General features: G+C 45.5%; 1 protein-coding gene across 2 annotated transcripts in view; it reads right to left on the bottom strand.

Moving 5' to 3' along the window:
* Window positions 1-1,363: 1,363 nt before the first annotated feature.
* Aldh1a2 (aldehyde dehydrogenase 1 family member A2) overlaps window positions 1,364-18,192 on the bottom strand; it is an 89,676-nt gene continuing 72,847 nt past the window's right edge. For both annotated transcript variants that reach the window (XM_052187864.1, XM_052187863.1), the window contains exons 8-14: window positions 13,462-13,564; window positions 11,629-11,813; window positions 10,231-10,395; window positions 9,547-9,704; window positions 8,829-8,903; window positions 3,582-3,670; window positions 1,364-2,010 (exon numbers count right to left, since the gene is read on the bottom strand). In XM_052187864.1, coding sequence (XP_052043824.1) covers window positions 3,598-3,670; window positions 8,829-8,903; window positions 9,547-9,704; window positions 10,231-10,395; window positions 11,629-11,813; window positions 13,462-13,564 — 759 coding nt within the window. In that variant the 3' untranslated portion in view covers window positions 1,364-2,010; window positions 3,582-3,597. The remainder of the gene's footprint in view (window positions 2,011-3,581; window positions 3,671-8,828; window positions 8,904-9,546; window positions 9,705-10,230; window positions 10,396-11,628; window positions 11,814-13,461; window positions 13,565-18,192) is intronic.

Consider the following 18,192-nt stretch of genomic DNA (forward strand, 5'->3'; position numbering starts at 1 on the left):
CTCTCCCTTTTGATTAGACTCTGAGTCAGCAATTATCATCTTGTTTCAGATCCAGTCAGGTGTTGGTAGCTTCTTTTCTTCCCTTTCTCTCCATCCTCATGACCCACACTAGTCTTGTGTCAGACTGTCTCTTCCTCTGACCTCTGCTGCTGTCAGTCTATAGGAAAGGTTCCAGATCCTCTGGGTCGGCCTGCTGCCCCCATGCTGGACCTGCCTGATCAACCCATCTATTAGTCTTGCCAAGTTTGGTCTCACCTCTGTCTCTGTAGGTTTTTGCTTCCATCAAGACTGCTCTCTTACACTAACCTCATCCATTCAGTACAACACACACACACACACACACACACACACACACACACACGTAATGATGTTCTAAAGGACTCATTACCCCAGGCCCTTTTCTTGCACCATCTACTCAGTGTGAGTCTGATTCATAGAAGCCCTGCCTTACATCGGATTCTCCACCAAGGGGCTCCATTCTCTAAATTCCATGTGTTCCTGTGAAGGACTACACAGCACAGCCTCTCTGCCCACAATCAGGTTTGCTTTGGGCAGATCCATTGGTTCACCTTTTGTCTCTCTTAACCAGAACCTAGACAGAGATTCCAAGAGCTGGTAGTGAGGGGTGTGTAGAGCCCAAGGGTGGGACGACTTCCCTGATAGCTCCACTCTGAGGCCGATTACAGCTCAGTGGGCAAAAGTGCTTGTCTTGCAAGTGTGATGTCCTGACTTTGAGCCCACAGACCTACAGTGGAAGGAAAAAAAAAACAACTCCAGCAAGTGTTCCTCAGACCTCCACCCATAATCATCTGTTGTGTGCGTTCCTGCCCCCACACCACACATGTATGCATACACAAACACACAACAACAGTAAATGACATAAAAAAAAATCAAGCCTTTTCTAAGCAAAGGCTGGACCCTGAGAGCGGAGTCAGTAAGCTCTAGCCAACAGTGCAGTCCCTTGTACAGCTGCAGGCATAGCCCATCAGCTCACAGCCCTTGAGTTTATTTCCCAGCTGGTAAGTGAGGGAAGCTCCTGGAAAATGCCCAGCAGCAGGAACCCTGATGGGGAGCGCAGAGCTTGTGGGTCCACGGAACACATTCCTTTGAGGGTTCTTCCTGAAATCTGAAGTTCCACATATGCCTGTATTTTTGTGCTACAGAAAACTGTAAACACACAAGTTTTAAGTCGTGTCAGAGCACAAGTTTGTTTGTTTAACCTTAATGTATTCTATAAAATACCCCTCAGACGTCTGCTTAGTCACGTAAGAACACACTCCCACCAAAACTCCCAGCTAAGACAAAAAAAAGGAAAAGAAAAGAAAAACAGGCTCAGTGGGACAGACTCACAAACAAACAGTCCCAAGGTGTACACAATATAAATGCTTTATTGCTAGCACGAGGTTTCTTTTGAAGTAAATTAAAAGTCATAAATCTTCATTTTCACATTCTATACTGTGGGTTGGAGGGAGCTAGCTGGTTAATCGTCGTTCACAGGGGTGCACAGTAGGAAGAACAGGGCGCCTGCTGGAAGGACTCAAAGCCAGTGTCAGGGCTCTGTCTGCTGAGTGCAGTGTCTTCATCTGTCAGTAACAGTACGGAGAGTTTGCTCAAAAACAGTGGACAGGCAGGTTATAAATAGAAAACTGAAAACTGGTTTGGTTAGAAATCTAGCAGAAAACCATTAAATAGAGATACATGACCATATTCTATACCTAGGTTATGTTTGGCATTTTTAAATAAACGGTATTCACCCAGGTTAGAGACTGGCTTCGATCTGGCAGCTCAGGAGACAAGGCAAGGAAGCCAGCATTGCCCACACAAATGGGGTTCATCGGAAGGTGGAGGGAGGGCGGGGCTGGGAGGAAGGGGAGTCAGGCTTGCTTCACACCTCCCCCTCGGCAGGCTGAAACTCCCTTGTTGTGAGGCAAGAGTGGTAAATGGATGAGGGGGCCATGGGCGTGACGGAGGGGGCCGGGCGAAGCGTGGCAGTCTTGGCACACTGGTCCTCTGCAACAGAGAAGGAGATCATCAGGCTGGCCCACACTTTTCAAACGCACTAACAGACAGCAGATTTCAGGCAGGTGATCCAGGCACAGTAGGCCAGGATAGCCACAGCACTGAAACAGCAGGTGCTGGTCCAGTGGCGACAAGGATGCAGAAGAGGCTGTGGTCCTGACTCCAGCAATAACTCACTTCTCAAGACTTGTCAGCCAGCCTTGGAAACAGTCAGTTTTATAAGGGCCCTGGCATCACCAGCTTCCTGAGCCTACCTGGGCTGTTTTAGTTGGTCCTAAGATGAACTTTGGAAAATATCTCACTCATCAATGAAAACAAAGGCTGTGGTTCTTTCTTTATTCTAGAATAATCATGAATTTTACACACACACACACACACACACACACACACACGAGGGGGGGACAGGGAGGAGGGAAGGGAAGGGAATGGAAGGGAGGGAGGGAGAGGGAGAGGGGGTAAGGGTGGGAGGAAGGGAGACTCAGGGAGGGAGAGAGACTCTGGCTCTCTAAACCATGCAGTGAGTTCAAGAGCTGTAAACTACCTGTGCTAACCCGTGACCTCTATCACCATCTACGCCCACACCTCTCAACCTTCCTCATGCTGCAGCCCTTCAATACATGCAGTTCCTCATTAGCTCCGCTTTAGTATAGTTGCAGTGATCCCTAACCATAAGAGCTTTTTTGTTACTATTTCATAATTGTAATTTTGCACTCTTATGAATCTCAATATAAATATCTATGTTTTCCAATGGTCTTAGGTGACCCCTATAAAAGGGTCATTTGACCCCTCCCCCATTAATTGTGGATCATGACCCACAGGTTGAGAACCGCTGATCTACACACACACACACACACACACACACACACACACACATACACACACACACACCCCAAACTGCAGCAAGCTCAGAAGCTACGAATGACACAAGATAACCTCTGACCTCCTCATTCACATCTCCTTTTTGCTGTGTTATTTATGGAAGTCAGAAAAGGACTATACTACATCCCTACCACTTAGAACATCTGCAGTGTACCAGCTCCTGGCATTTTTAGTCTGCCCTGGCTCTAACTAAAACCATTTTATGTTTTGCTTTGAAGAAATGGATAACATGGAATGGTAATTTGGCTGCAAAACCTTGGAAAATTGTTCCCGGCCCAAACATCTGCCCTAAATGAGCTCAGCTGAGGTCTCCCTGGAAGAGGGAGGAGTGAGGAGTGGGCAGGAACTGCAAGGAGGAAAATGAAGACAACGCCAAGACAACCCTTCCTCTAGGAAAGCGCTGTGACACAGGCACCATTACTGCGGCTCCTTCCTCCATCCATGCTCCGTACAGCAACACCGGCTGCGCCAAGCGCTCCCCACCTCTGCCATGCCCCCAGTATTTGGTATCATGAAGGTGGCTCCTTCCAGAGTGTCTCTAAACCCTGCCATGCTGGTCTGGGTCAAAGGTGCTGTGACTGCCTGCCATGTCACTGAGTCAATATCTAGAGAAGGGCTGGGCTCAACCCTGTCCTCCTCAGAGCTGGGCTGGACAGAGAAAGCAGAGTCAGCAGTGCCTTCACCTTCAGCCTGGACCTCTTAGGAGTTCTTCTGGGGGATCTTCACCGTCACCGTCTTTACTTCTGAATACTCCCGTAAGCCAAACTCACCCCTGAAACAAATGATGAACAGATTCAGGCATTAATGTCCCAGGGGATTGTGCCTGAGCTGTGGTGGCATCGTCGAGAGGGTGAAGCTGCCAGCATGAGCAGGAGGTCATGGGGCTCCATGCGCAAGCTCCTAGTGGACAAACAGCAAAGCCCTCCTCAGAGCAGAGAGCTGCCTTCTCATGGGCAAATGCCCCTCCTTAAAGGCTCCCTTGTTTTCAGAGCACACTACAGAAAGGATGAGATTCCTTGGTACCCTGAGGGTTAGGTCTGGGCTTAGTCAAGGCAGGATGGCTCCCAGCTGAGCACCCTGGCAGCAGAAAGCAAGACCCTAGGCCTGCAAATGCCTGGGACACATCTCCACCTTCTGGGAGTGCTGCTCCCTCAGGACAAAGTGTGCCACTCTGCAGAAACGTGCTCCAGCCCCTGCAGACTTCTGATGTCCCCATCCTGTCTGTGTTGATAGTCTGCCTAGAGGGCTGGTCTCCCTCTCTGAGGAAAGTCTTAGAATCCTTACCAGTTTTCAAAATTCAGTTTCTCACTCCTTACATGTCCTAAATGGGGATGGACAGGAGAGTCAAAGGCCTACTGTGTGAAAACAGAAACCACCTGCACCACCTTCAATACAGTCCTGACAACTATCACCATGCCTCATAAAGCTGATAGGACGATTTAAGGAATAATTGAGGTGATCATTAGGGACTCTTCAAGTCTCCTTAGTTGCCTCCCTTCTGGAATTGTAGCTGGTGGCAGGTCAAGGGTTGTCGGGAAGCATTTACTGAGAAATCACTGCTGGGCTCCGGGCAAGCAGAGTCAAGTAACTTGTTGTCCAAGTACCTTGCAGGTGAGTGTGGCTCAGAAGAAGGGTCTGGTCTGCCACAGTGTCACTTCTGCTACACAGTGTCACTTCTTCTGTCCCTATGGAGCTGAGCTCACCCATCTGGCTTTCTGACCTCCCTAAAGTTGTGGGCTGGCCACACTTCTAGCACATGGAGGACACAGAGGGAGAGGGGGCAGTGAGAGGGTAGGGGAAGAGTTGTGCTCCACAGCTCCTTTGTCAGTTCTACCCTGTTGCCACTGTCTCTATGGGAAGGTGGAGCACTCAGAATTGTGTCTATATGTGAAAGATGAGTGAGAAAGTTGTCTTCAGTGGGCCACAGAAGACACAACTCCTACAGCTGGGCTGTACAAGTAACACCTAGAGCAATGGCCCATCCTTTTCCTTTTGGGGTCCCACAGCCCTACACACAGCTCCAGCAGCATTGCCAGTAGCTCCTGTGGGTACCACACCCACATTGACAAGGGCCCCCTAGGAGACTCCAGTCAACAAAGCAAGCACACCGTCACTGTATGGGACATTCAAGAGGAGTAAACTGGGCCTCATTCTGCCATATACTCACTAACTCTATCCAAGCCCTGGGGGTCTATCACCAGCTTACTCTGGATTTCTCTGGAGTTTTTGCTGTCCTAAGGCAATTCGGAGTGTGTCTCCTCATCAGGACATTTTGAGCGTCCTGTGGCGGTGAGATTCCTCACTGCCTTCTATTTCCTTATGCGTGCACTTGCACAGATCCTGAAGCGTTCTTTCTTGGAAACTATGGTTTCCAAGCTGTGAGAAGTACAGGGGGAGGGGTCAACACAATCAGAAACATGCCACTACGGCTGCATTTCCTGTGCCCACTGGCCTCCACCATGATGTATGCGTGAAGCCATGGGTAGCCTTGCTAGCTGGAGGGTCCTTGCCCACCCCTGGCAGGGATACTGATACACAGACTGCTTGGAGGCTTTTGGACCGGAAGCACTGACCAACGCCCCTCTAGCCTCTGTCCTGGGCACAGGGGGAGGGCATGTCAGATACCCTGTAGTGGGCAGCCCTCCTGCGGCTCCAGGGAGAAAGCAAGGCTAGCTTGCCAGTCTTCCTTAGAGCTTGCTCCTGGGAGTTCCTTCTCTGCACCACGTGGGCGTGGACATGGAGACTCTGGGATGCCAGGCAAAGCCTTTCCACAGGGAAGGTTAGGCGGGTTTTCTGGAGCCTATCACACTAGGTGGAAGGCAGAGCAGGTTCTTTTATTTAAAGTATCTCCAGTATTTATTAAAACAGAGAAAGCATGTTTGTGGAGCATGTGGAGACTGAGAACTAGGTTATTTACACTGCAATGACTTACACCTGTGAGAACAGGTTCCAGGTGGGTCACAGTTCTGGCTGGAGGACAAGTGTGGAGAGCAAGGCCAGGTGTCACGGCTGGGAGGGGGACACTGCTGCACTTCAGAAGTAGAAGTATCTCCCTTAAGGAACTTAAGGAGAGCCGCCCTCCCAGCAGCCTCCTCTCTGATCACCACTGGCAGCTTCTTTCTCTGAAGGCTTTCCAGGCTCCGCCACTACAAGTTCATCTACTCAGCCCTAACATGGCCACAAAGCAAGCAACTCTCCTAGGCAGGTACTCTCTTTCTTTCTTTGTTTCTTTGTTTCTTTGTTTGTTTGTTTGTTTGTTTCTTTCTTTCTTTTTGGATTTTTTTTTTTTTTTTTTTAAGACAGGGTTTCTCTGTATAACCCCAGCTGTCCTGGAACTCACTCTGTAGACCAGGCTGGCCTCGAACTCAGAAATCCCCCTGCCTCTGCTTCCCAGACTGCTGGGATTACAGGCGTACGCCACCACTGCCCGGCTACTCTAACTATTTCTATATGTCATATGTAGAGAAGGACATCAAGACTTAGGAAGATTGAAAGTTACAGAGGTAGGAAGCAGAAGTGCCAAGGTTTGCATCTAGGCAACATGACTTTACAAACTACTCACAGCCTCAGAGCTGTCCCACCCAGACAGTTCAATGCTGAGAGGCTAGAAGATGGCAGCTGCAGTATGTGAAGCCTGTGGGTCCCCTTCTTCATGTTTAATGGAGTCCTGCACCCCTACCTTTACATTTAATGGGGGTCTCTGCACATCCCACAGACTGCACCCCTACTTTTACCAGAGTGCTTCTGCTCTTGCTCCCCGTCTACTGCCTTGCTTTGCACCCCAAGCTTAAAAGACTATTCTCCATCTGCTCAGCATCTCCCCAAAGCCCTGTACAAGACCATGGTGAACACTGCTCAGACTTTCACAACAACCTCCCTCATTGCTGAGCTTCTCCTTCACTTCAGTGTCTTTCCTGGGGCCCCTCTGATCCCTGCTATGTTGTACATTTCATTTATCCAACAGCAGTCTAAGAGCCCTACTGTGCTGCAGTCCCCACAGAGCAAGCCCAGTGCTTTTCTGTGAATGTTCTCCACTAATTAGGAGACTGAACCAGCCCTTTGCTTTTAGAAAGCCATTCAGTACTGGTAGAAGAAAGGTGTTTGGATAGTGTCCCTTCTTGTGAGCAACAGGATTTGGAAAACAAAGCCACTTCTTTCAAACAGCCAGCCAGCCAGACTTTTAAATGAGGGTGTGAGATGAGGGAGCCCCAGGCCCACTACCCATTCAGTGAATGCCACTCAAAACCAATCAATTCATATCGAAGTCTGCACCGAGTCTCTTGTCTAGTTTACTTCTGCTATGGCCCTGTTTTTACAGGTCATCAGCATCTCAGGAAAACTGTGTTAGTTTTGAAGCCTGTTCAGAAGAATCTCTGTTCTTGCCCCTAAGCTTTCATGGCTGGTTGTCATACGACAGCATCAGTCTGAAACCACCGAGGCTTAGACTTGAAAGTCAGACCTGCCATGTCCTAGCTGTGAGATGGGGTAAGTTTGGACTCTACTCCTGAGCTCTTTATCTGGGTCATCTTCATGGTAAGGGAAGTATATCTATATATCTGCAAAAATCAAACAGGATAATGTGAGGAAAGAAGTTAGCACAAAGCCAGATAAACAGCAGCTACTTAGCTCAAGGCAGCTGCTGAGGTCCAGTTATTTGTGTTACCCCGAAATGTGTATGTTGGAACCTATTGCATGCTATGATAGTATTAACAAGTGGGCCAAGCCATTGGGAACTGATTAAGCCATGAGGGCTCCACCCTAACAAATGGGATCGGAGCCCTGTCAGGACAGGCTCCAGCACACTTCCTCTGAGCTTCATGAGGACATGGTGAGTGCCATCTGTGAGAAGTGAGTCCTTCCCAGACACCAAATCTACCAGCACCTTGACCTTGGACTCAGTTCCCAGAACCATGAGCACTGAGTTCCTGATGTTTACACTGCCAGAAGAAGGTTGTGTTGTAGCAGCCCAACTGACTAAAGTAACACCCGCTACTGTTAATACAAAACTCTTCTATTCATCTTCTCCACTGGGCTCTGCCAAGACAACTAGATGCTAGGCACCTTAGCCTTCAAAACTCTGCTATCTCCTCAGTTCCCAAGCAGTTTCCCTGGAAGACCTTGAGATGTGTTCAATTTATATCTTCAGCAACTCTCTCCTTCCCTCCCCCCAGAGCCATGTCCTAATCCCACAGTCCCAACCTTAGAGGAGCTAAGGGGTGAGTAGGTGGTACAATCAAATGACCTGGATGGGCACAAAAGGAGTGGCAGCCAGGCGTTAGCCCCTTGGAGTCATGGGAGCCTGGCAAGCTTTAGAGCTCAGAGCTCTAGCGACCATGTTCTGAAGCATGGATGTAAATACGCCATCCAGGCTTATATAAAGGTTTTACCAACCGAAGGTTTCCAAAGCTGTAACGACACAGTGAAATGTCGCTGTGGCAGGGTCTGGGCCCAGGCATGGCAGCTGCTGAGTGCCAGCCCTGGAAACAGCAGTAGCGAGTGCTCCTGGGTGGGGTTTTCCTGCCCTCACCAGACAACGTGGAGCTTTTCCTCTGTACTTTAGGATAAAGCTGACAATAGACCTGTCTTCTCTGTCCTCGAGTATGAGGGAGGTGCATCTTGCTCACCTCAGTACCAAGTGATACTCAGCTTATAGGAGTTTATGTTCAGTCAAATGTTACATTAAGCTCGGCATGGTAGCTCACACCTGTAAGCTCAGCACTCAGGAGGCAGAGGCAGGAGGATTACTGTAAGTTTGAAGTCAGCTGATACTACTAAGTTCCAGGTATTTCTAAGCTGCAGAATGAGATTGTGTCTCAACAGCATACACAAAGCTGGTGAATGGGGCTATGGAGATGACATAAACTGCTTTGTCGGCACCCTCTGTGCTGATACAACCCATCGATGTAGACACCAGAATCTCGGACACTTACATTTCTCTCCCATTTCCAGACATCTTGAACCCCCCGAAAGGGCTCTGAGCATTTAAGGCATTGTAACAATTGATCCTAAAAGAAGAAAATAGCACTGTTAACGTGAATCTCACCTCACAGAAATAACCCGAGTGCTGTACATCTTTGAGAACCTTTTTTTTTTTCCACAGTGAAACATTCATATTTGTTTTTTCTGGCCTTGTTAATGAGCGCTTTCTCAGATTGAGGTCTGGCTGCCACCTGTTTTCCCCATCTTCGCAGAGGACCCTTATCTGTTACCCTGGCCCCTGAGAATTGTAACCACTGCCACGGTTTTCATGTTGGCTGTCCCTCAAGGGCTAATGTGTTGACAGCTTTGTCCCCAGGGTAGTGGTGCTGCAGAAAGGTGGAATTGTTAAAGGTGGAACCTGGTGGGGTTCCTTAGTCCCTGGGGAAGCTCCCCGAGAAACAAGAGATTCTTACAAGGGAAAGCTGCTCCGAGAGCAAGCCCCACCCCTGATCCTTGCTCTCAGACATCTCTCTGGCTGACTGACCCCTTCTTCCACCGCCATCTGCCATGAGGTAACACAGTCAAGAAAGGTCCTGCAAGAAAGAGTCTGACCACGTTCACTGGACTAACTGCCGCCCCTCTCTTTGAAATACAGTGAGCATTTAGTGACTGTATTGAAGGGAGAACTAACACGGGCATCTTTACATCACCAATAGAAACAAGTCTTACCAAACTGTCCCAGCTTGCATTGCAGAGGACACCATGAGAGCCTTGTTGATGTCATTAGTAAAGACAGCTGCTACCAGTCCAAAGTCTGAGTTATTGGCTCTTTCTATAACTTCATCCATAGTCTTAAACCTCAAAATTTCCTGAACAGGACCAAAGATCTACAACAAATAGTGCATGTAAAGATGAAAAGTATTAAAATGTGATTACTGTCCGAATGCTCTGAAAACCCCAGGGAAGGTGTGGCTTTCCTAAGAAAGCCTGTGATCTATTCAGCCATTAGAAACAATGAATTCATGAAATTCTTAGGCAAATGGATGGAGCTAGAGAACATCATACTAAGTGAGGTAACCCAGACTCAAAAGGTAAATCATGGTATGCACTCACTAATAAGTGGTTATTAACCTAGAAAACTGGAATACCCAAAACATAATCCACACATCAAATGAGATACAAGAAGAAAGCAGGAGTGGTCCCTGGTTCTGGAAAGACTCAGTGAAACAGTATTTGGCAAAACCAGAACGGGGAACTGGGAAGGGGTGGGAGGGAGGACAGGGGAAGAGAAGGGGGCTTACGGGACTTTCGGGGAGTGGGGGGGACTAGAAAAGGGGAAATCATTTGAAATGTAAATAAATTATATCGAATAAAAAAAAATAACAATAAAAAAAAAAAGAAAGCCTGTGATACCTCCTCCTTGGCAATCCGCATGTCATCAGTGACGTTGGAGAACACGGTGGGCTCAATGAAGAAGCCCTTCCTTCCCAGCCCTTTGCCTCCACACTCCAGCTTGGCGCCCTCGGCCACACCGCTCTGGATGAGCTCCAGGATTTTGTTGTATTGTTTCTTATCAATCTACAAGGGAAATACACACATTCTCATGAACCCCTTTGTGTGATTTTCTTCCCCAAATGTCATGGTTTCCAGTCAAACCATATGAAATTGATACTACCTACTAAAATTTGAACAATGAAAAGCTAGAAATTTTATCTGAGTGCACTTTACAGAGGAGGAATCCAAAGAACTCTGATGACCGCCTCACCTGAAATACCAGGTCAAAACTTTTAAAACTTATCAGAATGATAGAGGCCTGGCTCAATGATTATTCAGTGTCTATAAGAAATACTTATACTTCTTTATATATTCTTATAAAGGATACTTCTCTCCAGATGACAATTAATCAAGCCATAAATTAACACTAAAAAGACAAAAGCAATGAATTGCACACAGCCTCTCTCAGTGGTACTACCTTAAGTTACTACTGGGTTTATCTTTAGAGGAATTCCTGCTTTGCCTTTGGAGAAGTGAATTAAACTTCCTAAGGGCAAGATTCCTGATTGAAAACAGAAGCTAACACTGAAGTTGTCATTCAGTCATTATGGTGAATGATGTAAAAAACTTTATTCACCCAGGTTTCCTTAGCTAGAATATCAATCTTCTCACCAGAGGTCCCTAAACTTAGAAATGGTTTCCCTTGCTAGAATGCTTAGTGACCCAGATAAGAGCTGGTTCAGACAAACCCCTGCAAATTCTGACCCTGACTAGACTAAAACCACAGGTTTGGGAACGTATCCTGGTTATAGACAGCCCAGAGTGCTCAGGAGGTACATTTGTGGTGTCTCCATTCCATTATGGGTACAACACAGTCAGAATAAGAGAGTCAGCCAACTTTCCATTCCTGTGTGTTACAGACTACTGAAAGGTAGCAGAGGGAACTGTGGGCAGTTGGTAGGGAGGAAAAGTCTGAGAAGATGTTCACCTTCCTGACCAGAGCATCTGACAAGTGGCTAGGAGGCCGGGGGTGGGGCTACATTATTAAGATCCACCCTGCTATGCCCAGAGATCTTCCTGCTTAATCACCCCCCCAAGTTTAAAATACATCTTATGTAATTCTGATTCCATAGTTCTTTGGAGATTATATTTAATAATATAAAGAGAAGCAATTCCTCAGTGCCTGCATTTTCAAATATGAAGATAAGGAGGAGGCAGTTGAAAGTGGAAGAGGTTTTGCCACTGGGTCCTATTAGCACACAGTGTGCTAGCCAGCCCACATTAAATTATACAAGGATAATCCTTTTGGTTTCTTACCTGAGGGCCCTGCTCAGTAGTGGGATCAAAGGGGCTCCCCACAATGCGCCTCTTGGCCCTTTCCACACTTCTTTTCACAAATTCCTCATAGATGGATTCTTCCACAAAGATGCGAGATCCTGCAGTGCAGCACTGGCCTTGGTTGAAGAATACACCCTGGTGAGCCTGCTCCACAGCGTAGTCCACTACAAGAGGAAGCATTCATGTCCTCAACACAGCCTTGCCTGTGGCCTGCCAGCCTGGGGAGCCACCTTCCTCTCCACTCCAAAGGCCCAGAGGTAATGACCTACTCATCATAGCCTATGCCAGTGAGCAGCCTTGGACTGAGCACACAATTTAGCTGTGTTCAAGCCAGACAATACTTGCTATGTGAACTTGAACAACCTCATGTCATTGAGCCTCTTTCTCGTTTCTGCAAACAGGACTAGCCCTCATCACTTATAACAGAAAATGTAAATTTCACTATACGAAAGACCCAGGATGATAACCGAATCTTCCATGTGATCTGGAAATGCAATAGAGATTGAGAGAGCCACCAGGGTTGACTCTCGGCATGCATGGATGTCAGAGCTTACCAAACCTTTCCAGTTTTAAGGAAAATCAGAAATCAGAGTTTTAATGTAGCCCTTTAAGATTAGGATAATGATTGGAAAAGTAAACATATATTCTATACATTTGGCCAGTGGGCTGCCCACTTAGGACTCGTGGTCAACTGGATTATGTATGTTTACTTATAATTTTGGTGATTAAACTACAACAGCAGTGATTCTTTGCAGAAACTACATCTCTCTACATATGAAATTATTCAATAGCAGTGTGATAATTCTTTTGCCCTCCTTTTGATGTCTTATAGTTCTGGGCAATATTGATCAATCTGTACGCTGGTTGCTAGTGTGAGAGTAGACTGGTTACTCCTCAAGAAGAAGAAGAGATGCAAGATCTCTGACTCTTTTGGGATTTATTTTTTATTATTTTTAAATTATGTGTAGGTGTTTCTGTCTGTATGCAGGTACACTGAAGTCTGAGCTACAGACAGTTGTGAGCCACCTGACATAGATACTAGGAATGGAACTCAGAGTCACTGAAGAGCAGCGCATGCTATCTCTATAGCCCCAAGATCTCTAATCTTAACAAGGAAGCTAAAGGTGAACTCAGCAAACCCCAAGCCGAGACATGGTGCAACCAGTCCACTTTCTTCTTCCCATTTAGAACTGAGGAAGAGCGCTGCCTGAAACATGTGAAGCAGAAAAGGAAAGATTGGAGGGTTTGGAAATTTCATTCTGGAGAGGTTTTCAAGATAAGAGCACAGACTAGGAGGTCTCCTTCTGGGAGTGTTTCCTAGGTTTCCAATCTGTGATTCTATAAGGTTTGTCCCACCCAAAATTCCAGGAGCAAGGGAGAGGAGCTAGTGTGGATAAGCAGGGAAGCTGGAATGGGTTTGGGAAATGCAGCCAGTGCACTGGAAACAGCGCTTAGTTTTGATGACTGACCAGATAGTAGGCCCAATTGAGAAGTTTCAGATTTCCTGAATCAAGACAGGGACTATTCGAGGTGCCAGAGTCTTAGAATGTTGCTCTTTCCAATACATATTAATGACCAAACTTTGATCTTTTCTACTCCATTCTATAACATCAGAGAATCAAAATGGCCCTAAAATGTTCAGTGGTTGGCTAGGTGTTCTTCCTCCTATATTAAATGATTTTCTTCTTAAAGTACTGTGATGCCCTTTATGTCAAAGATTCTACTCTGGATATTCTGTCTAGAGTGGACATACAGAAAAGGTAGATGAAGACTAGCATTATGGAACATGTGAGAGATCTGTGGGCCACTTACAGTCAGCATCTGCAAAAATGATATTAGGGCTTTTCCCTCCAAGTTCCAGAGTTACTCTCTTCAAATTACTTCTTCCAGCTGCTTCTTGAATAAGCTTTCCAACCTGAGAGGAAGAGAATGCAAAGAGGGTTGACACACCCAGTACTGTTCCAGTCAGCAGTTAGAGCCAGCTCCAGGCAACAACAGGACATGGTAGTTAGTTGATGTTAAAGGGAAAAAAATCCCAAGGGATGACTTTTGTGTCAATTTGGGAGGACAAAACACAGGCAGCTGAGCACAGTTGAAGGCCCATGCTGAAGAGTTTTCATTTCATCATGGAAAACATGGGCAAGAAGATTTTGTTGGAGACAAATGGTAAGCAACACATGAAGGTTTCACCATCACACCGTGGCTCTAGCTTCTGGGGGTGAAAGACCAATTGACCCTGCCTGAAAGCTACCATATCAAAACAAAAAGCTGCTCATTTATCTCCAAAATTATCTTTGCCTCTGTTTTGTGCTAGAGTTAAGAGTGTTCTAGATACTTCGGAGTGATGTCTAATGTGATATTATAAATGCTTATTCATCTAGAATTCTAGTGACCAAGAGGCAGTTAAAAAAAAAAAAACAACCACTTGACACTAAGTAGATATCACTCATGATGAAATTGAATATGCCGAAGGGAGACAGGGATGTGTCACAGAGAGGCTCTGCTCAAGAAAGAACACGCTGCCTCGGGGGTGGAGGATGCTTTCAGAAGACTGAAGCTGCCAAACGTCTACCTAGGCAGGGACGATACTCTCTGGGGACGGCCGACTCCCACTCATTGATGGTAGCAAGAGTATAAAGGCCCTGTCCAGAACAAGACTTCTCTGCAGTGCCATATGTGCCCCACCATGCCCAACGTGGGTGGCTAAGCTGTCGTTTGTGCTATGACTCATCTTCCCTTTGGCAGAAGACCCTGATGGAACCCTGTGCAAAAACTACACCTCAGTGATGGCCTCAGAGGATCCACCTGCAAAATGGAGAACACAGGTCACTTCATGGAAAACTTTGAGCTGTCATGTAGCCTACACAGCAGCTTGGTCCTGTGCTGAGGAAATGTCACTTGTGTGGAGTTCTACTGATAATAAAACTTTTAGAAAGCTCTAAGAGAAATGCTACATTTATTTACTGCCTGGTGTTTTTGCTGCTTTACTGAGACTCTGTAACAGGATAATGAGTTCTTGGACAGTGGAGAGGTGTGGTTAAGGGAAAAGGCCTCCAGCTAGACTACCCAGCGTTTTCATTGTCTTTATATTCAACTATGGGATCCTGAAAAATTTAGTAAGCTTTCTGAGCTTTGACTCCCTCCTCTGTAAGATAAAAAGACGATGTGCATTAGATTTTAGATGTGATCTTCACTCCTTAGACTGAGCAGGCTGTTACAGCCAGAAACTCAGGGAACACCTGGGTGTAAAATCATTTGGGATTCGGTCTGCCAGGGCCCCACCTTCACCCAGGAGCTGGGCAGTGCCACAGCCACCTGTGCACCTATCCTGCCAGGGGACATCTGCCCTGCAGGGAGTCCCGCATTTAGAGGGAGTCCCACGTTTAGAGATGAGACCGCATCTTTGCTCCTGTGACTGAGCACAGGTACAGCTGGAAACACAGATAACATCTGAGTGCAAAATCACTTGGGACACAGTCCACCAGGGCCCAACCTGCACCCAGGAGTTAGGCGGCTCCATAACTGTCTGTGCACCTATCCTGCCAGGGGACATCAGCTCTGCAGGGAGTCCCGCAGTTAGAGGTGAGGCCACCATCTTCACTCCTGTGACTGAGCAGACTGTTACAGCCAGGAAAGCAGTGTAAGATCACCTGGGACTCCAGGGCCCCACCTGCACTCAGGATCTGGGCAATGCCACAGCACTCTGCCAGGGGGGAGCCAGTCACACAGGGGTGCTGAGACAGGCTTGCTGGCAAACAGGAGGGTCAAGTACCAGCCAGAGACAGCAGGACCAACTAACACCAGAGATGACCAGATGGCAAAAGGCAAACATAGGAATGTTACTAATAGGAATCAAGGCAACATGGCACTATCCGAACCCAATTCACTCACAACAGCAAGTCCTGGATACCCCAACCCACCAGAAAAGCAAGAATTGGATTAAAATCACAGCTCATGATGCTGATGGAGAGCTTCAAGAAGGACATAAGTAACTCCCTTAAAGAAATACAGAAGAACACAAGTAAACAGGGGGAAACCCTTAAAGAACTACAGGAAAACACAACAAAACAGGCAAAGGAATTGAACAAAACCATCCAGGATCTAAAACTGGAGATAGAAACAATAAAGAAATCATAAAGGGAAACAAATCTAGACATAGAAAACCTAGGAAAGAAGTTGGGAGTCACGGATGTAAGCATCAACAACAGAATACAAGAGATAGAACAGAGAATCTCAGATGCAGAAGATACCATAGAAAGCATTGACATACAGTCAAAGAAAATACAAAATGCAAAAAGCTCCTGACCCAAAACATCCAGGAAATCCAGGACAAAATGAGAAGACCAAACCTAAGGATTATAGGTATATACAGAGTGAAGATTTCCAACTTAAAGGGGCAGTAAATGTCTTCAACAATTTTATAGAAGAAAATTTCCCTAACCTAAAGAAAGAGATGCCCATGAACATACAAGATGCCTACAGAACTCCAAATAGATTTGACCAGAAAAGAAATTCCTCCTGTCACATAATAATTAAAACGCCAAAGGTACTAAACAAAGAAAGAATATTAAAAGCAGGAAGGGAAAAAGGTCAAGTAACATATAAAAGTAGACCTATAAGAATTACAACAGACTTCTCATCAGAGACTATGAAAGCCAGAAGAGCCTGGGCAGATGTCATACAGACCCTAAGGGAACACAAATGTCAACCCAGGCTGATATACCCAGGAAATCTCTCAATTATCATAGATGGTAAAAACAAGGTATTCCATGACAAAAACAAATTTACACAATATTTTTCCACAAATCCAGCCCTTCAAAGGATAAAGAATGGAAAACACCAACAAGAGGATGGAAACTACACAGTAAAAGCAAGAAATTAATTTTCTTTCAACAAACCCAAAAGAAGATAACCACACAAACAAAAAATTACATCAAAAATAACAGGAAGCAACAATCACTATTCCTTAATATCTCTTAACATCAATGGACTCAATTCCCCGCTAAAAAGACATAGGCTAACAAACCAGATACATAAACAGGTCCCAACATTTTGCTGCGTACAGGAAACACATCTCAGTGTCAAAGACAAACACTACCTCAGAGTAAAAGGCTGGAAAACAATTTTCTAAGCAAATGGTCCCAGCAAACAAGCTGGAGTAGCCATTCTAACATCCAATAAAATAGACTTTCAACTAGAAGTCATCAAAAAAAGACATGGAAGGACACTTTATATTCATCAAAGGAAAAATCTACCAAGAAGAACTCTCAATTTTGAACATCTATGCTCCAAATACAAGGGTACCCTCATTCATAAAAGAAACTTTACTAAAGCTTAAAGCACACATTTGACCTCACACAATAATTTTTGGTGACTTCAACATTCCACTCTCCTCAGTGGACAGGGAAACACAAACTAACTCAGATCAGGGAAACACAAACTAAACAAAGACACAGTGAAACTACCAGAAGTTTTGGACCAAATGGATTTAATAGATATCTATAGAACATTTCATCCTAAAGGAAAAGAATATACCTTCTTCTCAGCACCTCATGGTACCTTCTCCAAAATTGACCATATAATTGGTCACGAAACAGACCTCAACAGATATAAGAAGATAGAATTAATCCCATGCCTCCTATCCGATCACTGTGGAGTAAGGGTGGTAGTCTTCAACAGCAACAAAAACAACAGAAAGCCCACATACACATGGAAACTGAACAATTCTCTACCTTGGTCAAGGAAGAAATAAGGAAAGAAATCAAAGACATTTTAGAATTTAATGAAAATGAAGGCACAACATACCCAAATTTATGGGACACAATGATAACCTTTTTAGTGCTAAAAGGAAAACTCATAGCTCTGAGTGCCTCCAAAAAGAAGCTGGAGAGAGCATACACTAGCAGCTTAACAGCACACCTGAAAGCTCTTAAACAAAAAGAAGCAAATATACCCAAGAGGAGTAGACAGCAGGAAATCATCAAACTCAGGGCTGAAATCAACCAACTAGAAAGAGAAAGAACTATACAAAGAAGCAACAAAACCAGGAGCTGGTTCTTTGAGAAAATCAACAAGATAGATAAACCCTTAGCTAGACTAACCAGAGGGCATGGAGATAGTATCCAAATTAACAAAATCAGAAATGAAAAGGGAGATATAACAACAGAAATTGAGGAAATTCAAAAAATCATGAGATCCTACTACAAAAGCAACAACACAACTGGAAAATCTGGATAAAATAGCCAATTTCTTAGACAGATACCAAATGCAAAAGTTAAATCAGGATCAGATAGACCATCTAAACAGTCCCATAACCCCTAAAGAAATAGAAGTGGTCATCGAAAGTCTCCCAACCCCAAAAAGCACAGGACCAGATGGTTTTAATGCAGAATTCTATCAGACCTTCAAAGAAGACCTAACACCAATACTCTTTAAACTATTCCACAAAATAGAAACAGAAGGAACACTACCCAACTCATTCTATAAAGCCACAATTACACTGATATCAAAACCACACAAAGATCCAACAAAGAAAGAGAACTT

Source organism: Apodemus sylvaticus, chromosome 7 (assembly GCF_947179515.1).
Source record: "Apodemus sylvaticus chromosome 7, mApoSyl1.1, whole genome shotgun sequence".
NCBI lineage: Eukaryota > Metazoa > Chordata > Mammalia > Rodentia > Muridae > Apodemus > Apodemus sylvaticus.